This window comes from Leucopleurus acutus (genome assembly GCF_964270905.1).
Source record: "Leucopleurus acutus genome assembly, chromosome: 16".
Classification (NCBI taxonomy): domain Eukaryota; kingdom Metazoa; phylum Chordata; class Mammalia; order Artiodactyla; family Delphinidae; genus Leucopleurus; species Leucopleurus acutus.
The window spans coordinates 64169703-64188017 of NC_139158.1; the positions used below are offsets into that span (position 1 = coordinate 64169703).

Sequence of the window (18315 nt, forward strand, 5' to 3'; positions counted from 1 at the left end):
AATAAATAAAGAAATTTATTTTTTTAAGAAAAAAGACATATTAAGATTTTGCTTTTAGTTTTTGCTTCCTAAAAGGTTCTAAAAATGAAAAGACCTCCCTGATAGAGAGAGGGAGAGAGGGGGAGAGAGAGAGAGGGAAAGAGACAGAGAGAGAGAGAGAGAGAGAAAGAGAGAGAGAGAGAAGGAAGGAAGGAAAGAAGGAAGGAAGGAAGGAAAGAAAAGAAAAGAAAGAAAGAAAGAGAAAGAAAAGAAAGGAAGGAAGAAAGAAAGGGAAAGAAAAAAGAAAGAAAGAAAAAGGGAAAGGAAAAGGGAAAGGAAAGGAAAGGAAAAAGGAGGGCAGGACTCAAGCAATTCTTCAACACTATATGTATCTGGTCCTTTCAGCAAAGCTATAAGCTCCACCAGGAGACAGTCTATCTTATACTTCTTTTATTTTCTGTCCCATTGCTCAACACCATTCTGGGCATGGAGTAGGCACTCAATAAAAACTAGGTGGAGTTTTTTTTTTTCCCAAATAGAAGGACAATCTGGAGAAGGTCCAGAAAAGAACCACAGGAATGATCAAAGAGATGAATAAAAGGTCCTAGTGGAAAGGTTAAAATAAATTGAAGCTGTTTAGCTTGGAGAAAAAGCAACTGAAGAACTAAGGAGTAACTTAGAATAACAACACTTGAGCTGGAAGGAATCTCAGAGATCTTCTGGAAGGAATCTCAGAGATCTTCTAAGTCCAACCTTTTCCTTTCACAGATGAGGAAACTAAGACACAGGGAGAGGGTGCAACTTGCTTAAGGTAGTTTTAGGATTAAAAAAAAAAATTTTTTTAAGTGTCAATTTACAAGGTGAGGAGAACATTTACCCAAGTAGCATGAACATAAATAGCAACAAAAATAGCAGTTACAAGTTACTGAAGATCTCCCATATGCCCAGCACCTGTACGCTTGCTGTTTTACTTATGTTATCTCACAACAACCTCGAAAAGTTGATACTGTTTTTTCCCATTTTAGAAATAAGAACACTAAGGCTCAAAGAAGTAAAGTTCATTAAGGGGTAAAACATGTATTCAGAGCTATCTTCTTTGCCCTATATCTAACTGATTTCAAAAACCTGCGTAGAGTTCAACAACACTGGTTCATGTACACTTAGCACCCAGATCTTAATTTCTGAATATTCCAAATATCATTCTCCAATAAAAGGAACCAGGGCTCCCGGGGGGAAACTGTTAACTCTAGGGCTAGAGCAAAGAAAATACAACATGAACCTGAAACATCTTGTGGTGCCAAGAAACAAGGAAGTGTTCAAAAAATGAAGGCACGTAGAAAGGAACTTGAAGGAGTTCTCAACAGCCAAACATGGAACAATTTGATCAACAAAATAATGAGAATAATGTATTATAACTCACAGAATAAATATCCATTAGCTCATACTGATACAAACAAAACAATCGAATAAATAAATAAATGGAGAGAAAGTGACAGCTCTTCCTTACAGTAGAATTCCAATCAAGAAATGTAGTAGGAAATGATGGAATTCAAAAATGACCATCAAGCAAACACCATAGTAATGACTGTCGCAGTCAAGAACCATAAATAGAATTACCACATGATACCACAATCCCACTTCTGGGTATATATCCAAAAAAATTCAAAGCAGGATCTTGGAGAGATGCTTGCACACTTATGTTCACTGCAGCATTATTCACAATAGCCAAGATATGGCAGTAACCCAAATGCCCACTGACAGAAGAATGGATAAAGAAACTGTGGCATAGATATACAGATATAGATATAGATAGATAGATAGATACAATGGGATATTATACAGCCTTAAAAAAGAAAGAAATCCTGCTCCCACCCCTCACCCCTGGGTGCCCACAGACCCAACAATAAACCCTTATAAGACATTTGACACAAACATTTACAAGTTGTTGTAATAAATTATTCAGCTTAGGCTGCTTCATCTTTTGTAGTTTTGGGGCCTTTTCTTAATCCTTTAAAATGAACATCACTGATTGATCCTTTCAGTCACTATCTTCTAAGATCTTGGAAGTTTTGGAACATTTTTATATTTATGCAAAAAAAGGAACAAAATAGTTGAAATAAAAGTTTTTATCAAAACTCCACCTCCTGGGGCTTCCCTAGTGGCACAGTGGTTAAGAATCCGCCTGCCAATGCAGGGGACATGGGTTCGACCCCTGGTCCAGGAAGATCCCACATGCTGCGGAGCAACTAAGCCTGTGAGCCGCAACTACTGAGCCTGGGCTCTAGAGCCTGCGAGCCACAACAAGAGAAGCCACCAAAATGAGAAGCCCGTGCACCACAAAGACCCAATGCAGCCAAAAAAAACCAAAAACACCCCACAACATTGTAAATCAACTATATTTCAATAAAAATTATTTTAAAAACTTCAAAAAAAGAAAGTATGATGAGAAACAGGATATTTGCATAATCTCAAAGTATCTTCTCACAAGACACCTACTAATTACAAAGGGGAAAATAGTACTTTATAGTAGAGGAAGCTGACAGACACCAATTTAATAACCAAGTCATCAAAGTTAACATCACCAGTAATAACTGGCATCATGTATCCCCTGATGTGACCCACTGAGAAGGAAACAATATCACTTTTGCCAAAAATGCATAGCCTCAATCTAATTTTAAGAAAATATTAGATGAACCCCAATTGAGAGACCAAAAAAAGGACATTAATGGGGAAAAAAAGTAAAATTGGAATAAGGTGCATAGATTAGATAATAGTATCACATCAATGTTCACTTCCTGGTTTCAATAATTGCTATAAGATGCTAACATTAGAGGAAGCTAGATGAAGGGTGTAAGGGAACACTACCATTTTTATAACTTTTCTGTAAGTTTAATTATTTCAAAAATTAAAAAAAACTTTTTTTTTTTTTTTTGCGGTACGCGGGCCTCTCACTGTTGTGGCCTCTCCCATTGCAGAGCACAGGCTCCGGATGCGCAGGCTCAGCGGCCATGGCTCACGGGCCCAGCCGCTCCGCCGCACGTGGGATCTTCCTAGACCGGGGCACGAAGGCGTGTCCCCTGCATCGGCAGGCGGACTCTCAACCACTGAGCCACCAGGGAAGCCCTAAAAAAAACTTTTTAAGTAGACTCATCAAAGTATGACAGAACTTCAAGAGGTTACTTAGAAAAGACAGATTAGAGTCCAATGTCCCTAGCCTTTTGAAAATGATAATAGGATTATAGCATTGGACATTACCTTAGAGATCATCTGATACTACCACTCATCCAATGGAGGATACTTTTATGTCAAGCCCCTAACATAGCCTTCCAATCATTGCTTGAATACTTCCAGTAAAAGTAAATTTACTTTGTTAAAATACAGCCAACACATCCCATTACACCACAATTCTAGTTAATACAAAGTTCTTCCTCATTCTAAGCCAAATCTGCCTCCCTGTCAGATATGTACCTAAGGATGTCATTCTGAAGCAGAGTTTTCCAACCAGGAGAACTCAAAGATGGGAAGATGTACCAGTGAGGTAACGTCAATATGACAAAATGTCCAGTTTATTTATAATCTTGTCAGCATGAGATAAACAATTTTAAGTTATTTACATGGATGTTTCTCTATAACGCCATCCCAGAGCCTAATATAGTATCTGGTATATATTAGGTAGCCAATAAATGTTTATTGATTCAAAGAATGAGGCACAACTCAGAGACTGATATAATGAGTTCCTCCTTCCACCATCTCTGCACACATTATTTACAAATGATTTAGAACTATAGGATAAATTCTACTAAAATTTTCCAGTGCACAGAAATAAAAATAAAAATAGAACCTAGCCCAACTCTGAAAAGAAACAGCTATATGACTACCCAAAGTAGATGCCTCTTTTGCACAAGCATATTCTTCATTCATTCAACATACATTTAGTGCCTTCTCTGTGCCAGACTTAGTGAGAAGCCCAGGAAATACAGGTAAAAATAAGACATGTCCTCAGAAGGGCAAGGCTTATACACTAGCTGGAGGGAATTACTCTATATTTTAAGTATTTTAATATATTTTATTTATTTAAATTATATAATATATAATTATATACATCAAAAAAAGTTTTTCATTGCATTATGAAATATGAAAAAGAAAGAAAAGAAATATGAAAAAGAAAGTGAATGGCTATAAAAGGAATTTACATAAATTGGTAATGAAAATAAATTCCCAGTAGATAAACAGAGAAATGATGTAAATATGTAATTTTTACAAACCAGAATATAACTGATAAACAGAAAAATGTTTAACCCTGATAAAGAAATGCAAAGCAAAACAAGGTAACATTTTCTACCCAATTAGTTTAAATTTTTTTAAAACACCCAATTTAGGGGAGGTAATGATGAAAAACTAGTTATATAAACTTGCTGGTGGCAGTATAAATTAAAACAACTTTTTGGAGAGGAAAACTGCTTATACCCTTTGACCTAGGGTACACCCTCCTAGAAGTTCATCTTTAATAAATAATTAAAAATAAGAAATACTATATAACAATAAAATGGTAACCACATTAAAGTCTACAAAAAATCTGTAGATAATTTTAATATAAACAAAGGTTAAATAAATAACATGTAGCCATTTAAAAAATTAATTATGAAATCTATCTAACAACGTGAATAATGTCTGCTCTAATAAGTGAAAAAGCACCAGAACATAAAATTCTGTGGATATTTGTTAAGGTACCGAGGGAAAAAATTAGTACACACATACATACTTAAGGACTGGAAAAGAACCAGCAGATGTTTTCAGGTTTGAAGTCATGGGTGATTTTTATTTCCTTTATTACTAAATTATTTGTACAATTAACAAAAATCAGGAGAAAAAACTCTCAAGGAGGGTCCAAAGTAAACTACTTTATAAAGAATCATGTGATTAGTGGTAAACTAAGCCCTGAAATAATTGTTCCTTGGATTTTTATGTTCATAAAAAGGAAAAAAATGAAGAAACATTTCTTACCCCAAATAAAAGCGGCATAAAGTGGCTACAAAAAGAAAACTGAAGAAAAGTTAACTCTGAGATGAATATCTGGAAACACTCCCAACAGTAAAAATCATCAGACTGTAGCATGGTATCCTAGGCTAAGTTCCACTGCTGGGGTATTTAGAAGCAACGCCCTAGACACCATACAGTAGGAATCAGTCCTGAGCTGGCACCACAGAGACCCAGAAGTGGTCTCATGAGGTTTTTCCATCACACAATTTGGTTGGTTAATCTATAAATACATGACATTTGCACATAAACACTAAGGTTTTTTCATACCAAGCAAAGGAATAACAAATCTTACCTGGGAAGTACCAGACAGAGCCCTGCCCCACTGTCCCTGTGTATGAGACACAAGTAGCAATCGGCTGCATACTGGAACCCACTGGGAGATGCTAATCTGGTTCCTCTAGAGAAAGAAAAAAATAGTTTGTCAGGAATCTATATCAGACTCCATGTGCAGAAGGCAAAGAGCGTACCTAAGTCTAGAAATTCTGCCAGAACAGGGCACATGAAAGGAGAATTTCCAAAACAGGACTAGGACCAAGCCTCCCCATGCTCACCTCTCCAAGGATAAAATGTACCCCTGCCTACCACGGACTAGACGAATTCTGGTAATAGCTGACCCAAACTGGAGGACATGAGCTCCCTCTCAGGAAAGTAACAAAATAAACCTACTTCAGGCATTTTACAGTTAGCTTATCATTTAAATCAGAGTTTGCAATTCCTTTTCATAAACACTGATTTATAAGCTCTTCATAAAATCCCTTTACAGTGAACAGTGCCAGGATTACCATTAACCCCAAAAGGATGAAGAAACTAAGGCTGAAATTTTTATTTTTACTTTTATTTTTTTTGCGGTATATGGGCCTCTCACTGTTGTGGCCTCTCCCATTGCGGAGCACAGGCTCCAGACGCGCAGGCTCAGCGGCCATGGCTCACGGGCCCAGCTGCTCCGCGGCATGTGGGATCTTCCCGGACCGGGGCACGAACCCGTGTCCCCTGAATCGGCAGGCAGACTCTCAACCACTGTGCCACCAGGGAAGCCCCATGGGCTGAAATTTTTATGGTGGGAAAACACACTTGGGCAATTTGATTTCCAAGACAAAGGGAGATTAAGTGGCTGTTAGAGCTATGACTGAGGTCCAATTTTTCCCTCTGGCATTAATTGACCTCAAAAAGGTCTCTGGACTAAAGTGAAAGGTTAGGCTGGAGAAAGGAGAAGCTCTACCTTGCTAAATGAGAAGCCTGCTTTACTTTATGAAGCTGAAATACAACCCACTGTATAAATGGCATCCACGTACACAGCACTGGAAATCTCTATCCTAGAAACCAACTTTGGGAGATCGAAGGGTTTCTTTCACTTGGCCTGTAGACTTTATAGAGCCATAATGAGGACTGGATATACCAAACTATCTGAAAACACTTTGCCAACCATCAACTACAATAGTAGGAGTCAAAGATCAGGATCCTAGTTTAAACTCAGCTACTTTAATATAATCTTTAGAAGTAATTACACCTTTATGATACTCAGTTTCCTCTTAACAAATATTAGTAATACTTATAAGCACTTACTATGTGCCAGGTATTTTTCAGGTACTTTACATATATGAACTCATTTAAACCTCATAATCACCACCCAATGACTTAGGTATATTGCTATTATCCCACGTATATGGATAAAGAAATGGAAGTATGGATAAGTAACTTCCCAAGGTCACATGGTTAATAAATAGCGGGGTTAAGATTTGAATCCAGAAAGCCCAGCTCCTGGATCCATGCTCATTTATGGGATGAAAGGGTAGAGGAAATATCCCCAAAGTCCCTCCTAGCTCTACCACTCTATGACCTAGTCTTGAACCAATTAAAATACAGCATAATACTATGGGAAGAGTCCTGTACTTGGAATCAGAAAGCACTGATTTGACTCTTGGCTCCCCTGTCAGTGAGCTATGAGCCTTTGTTGCCTCTTCCATAAAATAAATAAAAATCCCTACCTCTCAGGATTTTAAGGAAAAAAAATGTCCTTTGCAGTATGTCCAACTCAATAAATATTAAGTTGAATATGAATCTCCATTTCCTCATGACTAGGCAGGAAGGGCCAGGGGTAAGGGGAAGAAAGGTATTAGAATTTTAAACCTAGAGATGCTTTCTAAAGTTGTGTAACTGTTTCTAATAGGCTACTCACAGCAACTTATGTTTCAAATTAAAAGTAAAGCTTAAAAATAGGATTTTATTTCAGCTGAGGTTTGACCTGTTGGGATTGTTTTCAAATGAGATACAATTACTGGCTTCTTGTTTACTAACAGCTGACACATTTACCAGATCATTCCATGTCAGATGTTCCTTTCCTAAAAATGTAAATGCGTGCTAAGATGAAACTTCAGCAGATTCAGGCCCAAAGCGGAGTGGGGGTGGGGGGTGGGGGTAAGGTAAGAGGAAATTACAAGTAGGAACAATGCAAACTTTTGGAAGATTTTCTGAAGAATTTCATCATATTTTTTCCAATGTCAATAAAAATTTTCTCTGTAACATTTGACTCTACTTGGTTTCATGCCAATACTTTAAATCACATCTTATTAGAAGAAAGTACTAATCAGCTGCTGTTTTCTTTCCTTCTCCAATCCTACAACAACAATTCTTTGTCGAAATCCTTAATTGAAACTGAGGTGTAGCAGAAAGGGTATCTGAATCGCAAGCCTACCATTAAATAGCTGTGTGACCCTGAACTAGTTACTCAAAACTCTGGACCTCCATTTTCCCTTACTTAAAAGTGGGAATAATAAAAGCTACCTCACAGGAGCGTCCCAAGGACCACCTGTAAAAGCACTTCAATAACAGTAAAACACACACACAAAGGCTTCACTATTGCTATTAACAACTGTTACTGAATTATGTTAAGTAAACTCCTCTTTCCCCAGCAAACTGTCACAGCAGCAAGAACCATTTTCTTAAAATATTGCTTTGAACCTGGAATTCCCTTTCTCAAAAGCTTGCAGTGCCTCCAAGTGTCTCTGTAGTCAAACTTAAACACCTGATCTTTACCAACTGGACTCCGACCCATCAATATACTTACATACTCTGCCTTGCATTCTCCACTCAGCAGTTCCAAAACCTGACTCATACTCTCTGGTTTGAGAATTACTGCTCCTCTCCACACGAGCTAATCCCCTTGGAGTTCCTCTGGGACTCTCTTCTTCTCTCCTACCCAAAGCATGAGCTCATTTGCTTCAACCTAGACTCCAGGTTCTGGTTCTACTGATTCTACTAAGTCCTTTTTCCTTTCCACCTCTCCCAATACTTCATTTATAAATATATATCAGTAAATCTGTGGAAGTACTTATCATCCTCTTATAGATACTAATACATTAGGTCTATAACAATTAGCAAACCTCAGTTCTCCCAAGTTCAGAAAAAAATTCCAGTGGTTAAAATCATTGCTTTAGGGCTTCCCTGGGGGCGCAATGGTTGAGAATCTGACTGCCAATGCAGGGGACATGGGTTCATGCCCCGGTCTGGGAAGATGCCACATGCCGCGGTACAGCTAGGCCCGTGAGCCATGGCCGCTGAGCCTGCACGTCCGGAGCCTGTGCTCTGCAATGGGAGAGGCCACAACAATGAGAGGCCCGCGTACCCAAAAAAAAAAAAACAAAAAACAAAACACATTGCTTTAACTTAGGATAGTATAAACACCATTACTCAGTGGGAACTGGTTTTATCATCCTTTTGCCTCATCAACACTTCAACCAAAAGTTTAAAAATAAGTTTTATGTTTGTATTTCCTGTGCATATTGTGATTTGCAGGTGATTTTACATCGTATTTGAAAATATTCTCACAGATCAGCTCTTTTTGTGACTACACTTTAATCAGTCCACTGACCAGACTCTTCCTTCATGTGGTTTTTAAGATACATAGTATTTTCCTTTGCTCACCCATGAGCTGGAAAAGGCTTTACAGGTAGTCAATTCTCCTACTCCCTGTAGTTATGTTTTACAAAGTGACCACAAACACTAAGTTAGCAAACACTGAACCATTGCTCCTAGGGGAAAAATACAGGGTTAGGTTCCTGCAAGCCTCTGGTCACAACATTTTCATCAACCAAACAATACATGAACTTGTTTTGTGTGTTTCTGTTTAAAGACACCTTATTTAATATGTTGTTGATTCATTAACACTGAACTCAGAGCCAATAGCACTAACTCTCTCCTGAACAAAACTCATCTATAACACACAAATCTTCTCCACAAGAAACATCACAGCCTTTTTGCACTTAGCAGCACTAGACAGCACTTCAGCACTACACCTGGGGGCGATTTTAAACAGGGAAATCACCAACAAAAGCACAAAAATGCAAAAAACATGACACTAAATTGACCATGAGAAGGATACTTGTTTACAGCATAATAGCTAAAACAAGAAGTCAGAGTATCACCTCAGCCAGGAATATGCATGTTGCAGTTCAAATTTTTCACCCCCTGCACATGTCCACAAATGACTGCAAAAGCACCACAAGTATTGATTCGGGTTACAAATAAATTTTAGCAAGTATGTGAATTCACAAATACAGGAAGGATTTGAGCAAATCAGTAAATATATTAAGGATGAGGGATCAGGTTTCTATCAGAGAAAGGAGTTAACAAATATGAAAAGGCAAAAGGACAGAATAAACCCTGTGCTATTGGGATGGATTTAGAGTAACTGGTGTAAGTTTTTAATATACAGAGGTAAAGAAATCAACATATGTGTGTTTATGTATATGTATACACATACATATACTTCCTACTCCTGTACTGATAGGGCCTGGAAGCAATGACACCTCAGTTGCAATGACAACATGTAGCATCCAAACTTGGTTTCTAAATAGTAGTATTCACTGAAAGGAACTAGTCTTCTCTGGAGAAAAGTTGACTCCTGAATGGGGTTGAAGCTCCTCAAACCTTATTCACAAAGGTCTGGAATTATTTGATCTGTCTAGCAGTTTCTTGGAAGACTCCATCCGTCTTGAAACTCCTCCAGTATGATAACCATTTTCCCCAGGAGCGTTAGTGGAAAACAAATAGAGGCAATTGTTTAACTTTGTGGCTGCCTGAGGCAGTGGATAATACTTGGGGAAAACAATAGGCTAATCAAAAAGTTTAAAAGGAAAATCAGAGGAATGAGATATGCATAGGGACCTTGAAAAGCTCTGACATATTCCCGGGAATTTGAAGGCCAAGCAGATGCACAGGTTTGTGCACATGCCCAGAACAGGAAAGACCTGAGACTGCTCTAAGCTCTCATCTCTGGTTGACCTTGAGGTGCTTCGCAAGCAGGAAGTGAAGGTTAAGGCAGAACTGTCAAATGACTGGCAGAAGGATGAAGGCATGCTCCAAAATGCACACAGAGCCCCTCAACAAATACTAAGAGACTCATTGGTTCCAGGCATTTAAGGAAATCTCCATCCAATCATTACTTGACCACTAAGCTAACTGGGCAGAGACCACATGACAAAGAATACAGACTTTACAGAATTAATTCAGAAAAGTCACTAAACAGAAAAATAACAACAAACTCTGGGAAAACAAAGTCCTGATTTCCAGAGGTGCCACATTATATTATTTAAAATGTTTAGTTTTCAACAAAAACTTGTGAAACATGTAAAACAACAAGAAAAGCATGGTCAATACAAGGGAAAATTTAAAAATCAGTAGAAACTGTCCCTGAGGAAGCCCAGACATTAGACAAACCAGACAAAGACTTTGAACCAGCTATTTAAAAATTTTAAGATCTAAAGGAAACCATGACTAAAGAACAAAAGCAAAGTATGAGAATGGTATCTCACCAAATAAACAATATCAATAAAGAAAGAAATTTTACAAAAAGCCAAACAAAAATTCTGGAGTTGAAAAGAACAATAAGGGACTTCTCTGGTGGTGCAGTGGATAGGACTCTGCACTCCCAATGCAGGGCGCCTGGGTTTCATCCTTGGTCAGAGAACTAGATCCCACATGCATGCTGCAAGTAAGAGTACACATGCCACAAATGAGGAGCCCGCAGGCCACAACTAAGGAGCAGGCAAGCCACAACTAAGGAGCCTGCGAGCTGCAACTAAGGAGCCCATCTGCCACAACTAAGACCTGGTGCAAGCAAATAAATAAATTTTTTTTAAATTTTTTTAAAAAGAAAAGAACAATAAATAAAATTAACATTTCACTAGAGAAGTTTAACAGCAGATTTGAGCAAAAGAAAGAATCAGTGACCTTGAAGATAGATCAATTGAGATTATCCAGCCCAACGAACAGAAAGAAAAAAAAAAAAATGAAGAAAATTTAATGGAGTCTCAGAGACCTACCAGCAAACATACCTACACCATCAAACATACCAACATATGTATAATGGAAGTCTCAGACGGAGAAGAGAGAAATAAGGAACAGAAAAAATATGTGAAAAAATACTTGCAGATGGGACTTCCCTGGGGGCGCAGTGGTTGAGAATCCGCCTGCCAATGCAGGGGACATGAGTTCGATCCCTGGTCTGGGAAGCTCCCACATCCCACATGCCACAGAGCAACTAAGCCCATGTGCCACAACTACTGAGCCCACATGCCACAACTACTGAAGCCCACATGCCTAGAGCCCATGCTCTGCAACAAGAGAAACCACCACAATGAGAAGCCCGCACACCGCAACAAAGAGTAGCCCCTGCTCGCTGCAACTAGAGAAAAGCCTGTGCGCAGCAACGTAGACCCAATGCAGCCAAAAATAAATAAATTAATTAAATTTTTAAAAAGACTTTAAAAATAGTCCAAATCAAAAAAAATCTTAAAAAAAAAAACTACAATGAGATTATCCTCTCACACCCATTCGGATGGCCACTATAAAAACAAAAAAAAGAAAGAAAGAAAATAAGTGTTAGAGAAGATGTGGAGAAATTGAAACCCTTGTGCTTGGCTGGTAGAAATGTAAAATGGTGCAGCTGCTATGGAAAACAGAATGGTGATTGCTCAAAAAATTAAACATAGAATTACAATATGATCCAACAATTCTACTTCTGAGCACATACCCAAAAGAAGTAACAACAGGGACTAGAACAAATATTTGTACACCCATGTTCATGGCAGCACTATTTGGCAATAGCCAAAAGGTGGAAGCAACCAAAGTGCCCATCAACAGATTAACGGATAAATGAAATGTAGTATATGCATACAACAGAATATTATTCAGCCTTAAAAAAAGGAAATTCTGTCATGCTACAACATGGATGAACTTTCAGGACATTATGTTAAGTGAAATAAGCCAGACACAAAAGAACACTGTATGATTCCACTTATATGAGGTACCTAGAGTAGTCAAAATCATAAAGACAGAAAGAATGGTGGTTGCCCAGGGCTGGGTAGAGTGGGGCATAGGGATTTATCTTTTAATAGGTACAGAGTTTCAATTTTCGAAGATGAAAAGAGTTCTTTGGATGATGGTGGTGATGGCAGCACAACAATGTGAATGTACTTAATACCACTGAAATGTACACTTAAAATTGGTTGAAATGGTAAATTATGTTATGCGTATTCTACTACAATTTTTTTTTAAATCCAGTGTGGCTTTCTGCAATTTATACTACTATCAAAGAAAAGTAAAAATTATTACCAATGTCAAAACAGCTCATAAAACCATAAAAAAGCCCCAGCGCACTGCTCAAATGTCCAGTTCCTCTGCTAGATCTACTCAGCAATAGCAGTGTTTCAGTTTACTCCTCCTTCCCAAACCCATCCTTGGAGAAGGGTAAAAACTGGTCAAAAAGACAGAAAGAGGAAAAAGTAAGGGGAGACTAATGAGAATGTTTCAGGAATACTACTTCTCGGTGGTTCAATTTTCTTGTCTGCAAAATGGGGGAATAATAGTGCCTACCTTTTCAAAGGGCTGTCATTTTAGCAAGTTCACACATATAAAGTATTTAAGAGTGCTTACCACATGGTAAACGCCCTATAAATGTTCCCTATCAATATTATTGCTCGAGAAATCTCAACATTTTTGTTTCAACTACAACTTATATTTCAGCTCCCTCTCCTGAACACCAAATATCCAGCTGCAAAAACAAAAACCAACAACAACAAAAAAACACCAACAAACAGAAAACCCCCAAAAACTCCAGCTAGATTTTCTCAGTGAAGAACACTGCTATTAACTCAGTCATCCTAGGCTGACCTGGGACAAGCTGTTAGACTCTTCCCTCTTCCTCATCCTTAACATCTAATCTCTCATCAAGCTCTGTAGACAATTTCCTCAATACCTCTTGCAACCATCCCTTCTTCTTTAACCACACTGTCCATCTCCCACTTAGTACAGGCCTTCATCACTTCTTCCAGGATTACTTTAGTTTCTGACTGGCCTTGGGGACTCTAATCTCAGCCCTCTCTGACTGACCCATCTGTTACATCCACCCTTGTTACAGGGATCTATTAAAACAAAAATCTATGTTTTTTGTTTACTATGTGGATTGGACTTTTTTTTTTTACTTTTTTATACTTTCAAATTAAAAATTTTAAATTTCAATTTAAAAATAAGAGAAGGAACAAAGTGTTCCCCTGATCAATGGTGGCTGGAAGCAGGGAGAGCAATATAAGGATTGCAAAAGGGCGCAAAGAAATTTTGGGGAGTGACGGATATGTTCGTTATTTTTATTATGATTATGACTTTTCAGGTGTATACCTGTGTCAAAACTTATCAAATTATACAATTAAATAAGTGTGATTTACTGTACGTCAATTATTCCTCAATTTAAAAAATTTAAATAAGAAAAAAAACAAGAGTAAATGCATCAAAAAAACCTTTAAAAATAAATCTTCCCTTCGTTTAAAATACTTCAGTGGCTGCCCTCTGCCTCAAGATAAATCTCCAACCCCTAACTATGACATGCAAGGCAATGTCTCCTCTACTGCCATTTCCCCACAAGTGCCCCCGAGTCCAGCCAGAGAGATTTACTTAGAGCGCCTTTGTTGTCCAGCATAGTAGCATAAGCTAATGCTTCTCCTCTATTTCCTTTCCCCTATTCCCCATCTAATGCTCCCTCATTTAGTTTAAGCATCTAAATGCTTGTCCTCAGGCTGGGTTAGGTGCCTTTCTACTCTGCTACCACAGCACCTAGTTAAGACTTCTATCACAGCATTTCAAGAATTGTTATCAGTAGTTTTCTTTTCTGTCTCTGCTATTAGATTATAAACATGAGAATAAGTTCTATGTTTTTCATCCTCAGTCCCTTGGAGAGTTGCTAGAATGCAGTGAACACTCAAAATAGTCGCTGAATTAAAAGGAAGGGAAAACAAGCATTTAAAATGTCATTTGTATCAACTGATTCTCTGATCAACCCTATCAAACTTACCCTTAAGAAAATCTGAGGCTCAGAGAAGTTAGGTGATTTGCTCAAGGCTATACCCACAGTAAGTAATGGGGCCAAGCTTTCAAACAAGGCTCTTCCGACACCTAGACAGGTGCATTTTCCTGTATTTGTGAATTCCTCACAGTGCCTAACCCTAATGCCTCTTCAGCATAGGTGATCAATAAATATCTGCTACTTTCATGTTTACTGTAACTCTCTAGTCCTAAGGGAGTTTCTGTTGCTTTGTCACACATTACAACATATGATAAGAAGACTTCAAAGAATTACAGTATACCGTATAAAGTGAAAGTGACTTTCCTTACCTAATCTTGCTTTCCACCTAAAAAGATGAATAGAAAGGGATAAATAGGGGGTAGAAAAAGATTCAACTAATAGAAGGCAGTTAGAAAGATGGTTTCACTGGATGCTACCAACCAAGAAGAAAAGATCCTGTAACCATCCACATGCTCAGCAGCATGCTCAGCTGAGGAAGTCACTAACTTCCAAGACAAGTCAAGGTATTCATTTCAGATCTACAGCCCAATAAAATTCTCATCTTTCCCCCGCAAAGTATCTATCTTAAAAACACCTAGGATGGGACTTCCCTGGTAGCACAGTGGTTAAGAATCTGCCATGGGTTCGATCCCTGGTCTGGGAAGATCCCACAGGCTGCAGAGCAACTAAGCCTGTGCACCACAACTACAGAGCCTGTGCTCTAGAGCCCATGAGCCACAACTACTGAGCCCACATGCCACAACTACTGAAGCGCGAGCGCCTAGAGCCTGTGCTCAGCAACGAGAAGCCACTGTAGTGACAAGCCTGTGTATCACAACGAAGAGTAGCCTCTGTTCACAACTAGAGAAAGCCCGCACGCAGCAACAAAGACCCAACGCAGCCAAAAATAAATTAATTAATTAAAAAAAAATACATCTAGGAGGGGGACTTCCCTGGTGGTCCAGTGGTTAAGAATTCACCTTCCAATGCAGGGGACACAGGTTCAATTCCTGGTCAAGGAACTAAGATCCCACACGCAGCAGGGCAACTAAGCCCATGTGCCGCAGCTACTGAGTATGCGAGCCACAACTAGAGAGAAGCCTGCGCACCGCAACTAAGACCCCAACACAGCCAAAAAAATAATAATAATAATAATAAATATTTTTTAAAAAAACAAAACACTTAGGAGGGAATTCCCTTGTGGTCCAGTGGTTAGGATTCTGCACTTCCACTGCCAGGGTCCTGGGTTCGATTCCTGGTCAGGGAACTAAGATCTCACAAGCCGAGCACCATGGCCAAAAAAAACCACTTAGGACATCTTAGTTACCATTTCCTCAGCAGTCCTCAGATCTGAATCAGTTCCTGCCCTGGCATCAACAATTACTTCACCAAGTTACTTTCTGTAGGTTACAGGAGCTACTCTTCAAAAAAACTTTTACTACGCAACAACAGAGGGCACTGCACTTTGCTAGGCTGACAAGGAATACAAGAAGTAAAATCACAGGCCGTGTATGCCACATATAAAAAGATTAGACACAAATATTTCTAATATCAGAACTCAAAAGAAAGCTAGAGGCAGGAATACACAGTGTCTGCTACGAAAAACAATCTCCTTGACCCAGTTTTTTAAAGACTTGATAAAATTATAAATTCTACTATCCCTCCATGATTAGGACCCAAGCTCTGTATCCTCCTAACTCTTGTTCTCTTTAATTTCTATAAGAGTCGGCTAGAAGTTCAGGACTGAATCACAAGAGGTGCAGCAGCTTCCCATATGGGTGTTAATTAGTCGAGTAGTTCTTCATCACTTATTTCATTCCTTCAACAAATCTTTACTGAACACCTATGACGTGCCAGACACTGTGCTAGGCAGAGTGAAAACGACAGATATGACCCCAGTTCTCGTGCAGCTTTCACTCTAATAGCATATAAGAGTATTCCACTTAACTATAGAGTTAATAATTGATCTACTGATCTCTGAAACAAACCCAAAGAACCTCAGAATCCCAAAGACTTGCAGATTTACGTCCTCGCTTTGCCCATGGGAACTCTGAAGCCCAAAAGTGACTTGCCCAAGGTCACCCTGAGCGTTAGTGACAGAACAGGAACTAGAACCCGGGTCTCCCGAAACTACAATCAGTGCCCCACGCGCTGCCTCTCTCCCTGACGAGAAGGAGTCACAGGTGGTGACCAAGGAAAAGCAAGCTTCGTCAAATTTATATCTGACGTCAGTCTCACGCCTTCTCCAAAGAGGGAGAAGCCACGGCCAAACCGAGGGTCGGGGGAGGTGGGAAACTGCCTCAGTTTCCCCGAAGAGATGCGGCCGCGCAGCCTCGCTACCGCACAGGCTCCGCTCCTGCACTTCCGTCCAGTTGCTCCCGCCCCTCCCTCTCCGACTCCAACCCGGAGGCTCGGTGGGCGACACCACAAAATTACTCCTTCACTCACAAGGACTCGCACCAGCAACGCCATGTTTCTCGACAACCATTTCCGGGTGAAAGGTGGGCTTCCGGAGTCCCCGCTGCCACCACCCCTCCCCTAGGTCGTCTTTTCGCCGGCGGATGCCCGGCAACGGCGGCGCAGGCGCACAGAGGTCGCTGCGCACACGAGCGCGCGCTTTCACTGCTGTGCGCGAGGAGGCAGGGCCTGGGGCGCGGCCGGACGGTCGGGACGCGCGCGCGCCTCCCGCTCTCCCTAGTCTCCGCCAGACACGTCACAGAGGCTCAAGTCATCACAACACCTGTCCTCTTTGACCTCTGCCTCGGGCTTTTCATAGCTCTTTCATTAACCCACCTCACCCAGCCTCAGTCTTCAGCACCACCTTGTCGGAGTCCCTCTTTCCCAGACTCTGTCCCCACAAGGATTCCCCCCTTTTCACCGATGGTTGAAAAGAACAGAATCCTGGGAGAATCCTAGCACTTCAGAACTCCCTAAGGAACTTCCCTGGTGGTGCAGTGGTTAAGAACCCGCCTGCGAATGCAGGGGACGCAAGTTCGAGTCCTGGTCCTGGAAGATCCCACGTGCCACGGAGCAACTAAGCCCGTGCGCCACAACTACTGAGCCTGCAAGCCGTAACTACTGAGCCCACGCTCCTAGAGCCCGTGCTCCGCAACAAGAGAATCCACTGCAATGCAAAGCCCATGCACCGCAATGAAGAGCAGACCCTGCTCGCCGCAACTAGAGAAAGCCCGCGCGCAGCAATGAAGACCCAACCCAGCCAATTACTGAAAGAAAAAAAAAAAGATTCTCTAAAACGAGCCTGAGAAAGAGTAGGAGGAAGAACAAAGGGCATGGCTGAGTCCTGAAATTCAGGGGAAGAGGGTGGTCACCTGCTGACCTGAGACCCGAAGAAGGAACTTTAGGGGCTTCTGGTTGGTTGGTTGTGATTGGGAGCATCTTTGAGTATTGATAGGAAATTATTATAAAGATGAAGATACAGAAGAAAGAATCAAGGACGCAAAGAGTTTCCACAGGAGGTTGGGAGAGAATGGCCTTGGCTAGAACACCTCTTGCATTCATTGTATCCCAAGAACAGTAGAGGAGAGAAGGTGTCAGTGCTCCTGGGGTGACTGGGAGCAGAAGGGCAGGGTGCTGAAGGACTCCCTTCTCTTTCATTCAGTCAACATAGACCCACTGAATGGTCACTATGTGCTGGACACAAGACAGGTGTGGATACTGGCTTCCTGGAGCTCATAGACCTGGGGGTGGGGGGGTAGAGGCTGGAGGTGCTGTGTCACAAAAGTCTAGTAAGCCGATAAAAAAAATAAAATAGTTAACAATTGTGGTAAGTGCTATGAAGGGAACAACAAAGAGCTAAATTAGAGAATAACATGCGGGGACTTCCCTGGTGGCACAGTGGATAGGACCCTGTCCTCCCAATGCAGGGGGCCCAGGTTCGATCCCTGGTCAGGGAACTAGATCCCACATGCATGCCGCAACTAAGAGTTCACATGCCACAACTA

At 40.4% G+C, this 18315-nt stretch overlaps 1 protein-coding gene across 2 annotated transcripts in view; it reads right to left on the reverse strand.

Moving 5' to 3' along the window:
- Positions 1-16866, reverse strand: part of UQCC1 (ubiquinol-cytochrome c reductase complex assembly factor 1) — a 90375-nt gene extending 73509 nt beyond the window's left edge. The window contains exons 1-2 of one of the 2 annotated variants that reach the window (XM_082857487.1): positions 16802-16866; positions 5312-5416 (exon numbers count right to left, since the gene is read on the reverse strand). In XM_082857487.1, coding sequence (XP_082713613.1) covers positions 5312-5416; positions 16802-16825 — 129 coding nt within the window. In that variant the 5' untranslated portion in view covers positions 16826-16866. The remainder of the gene's footprint in view (positions 1-5311; positions 5417-16801) is intronic. The other variant, XM_082857486.1, reaches the window with a different exon arrangement.
- Between the last annotated feature and the right edge of the window lie 1449 nt (positions 16867-18315).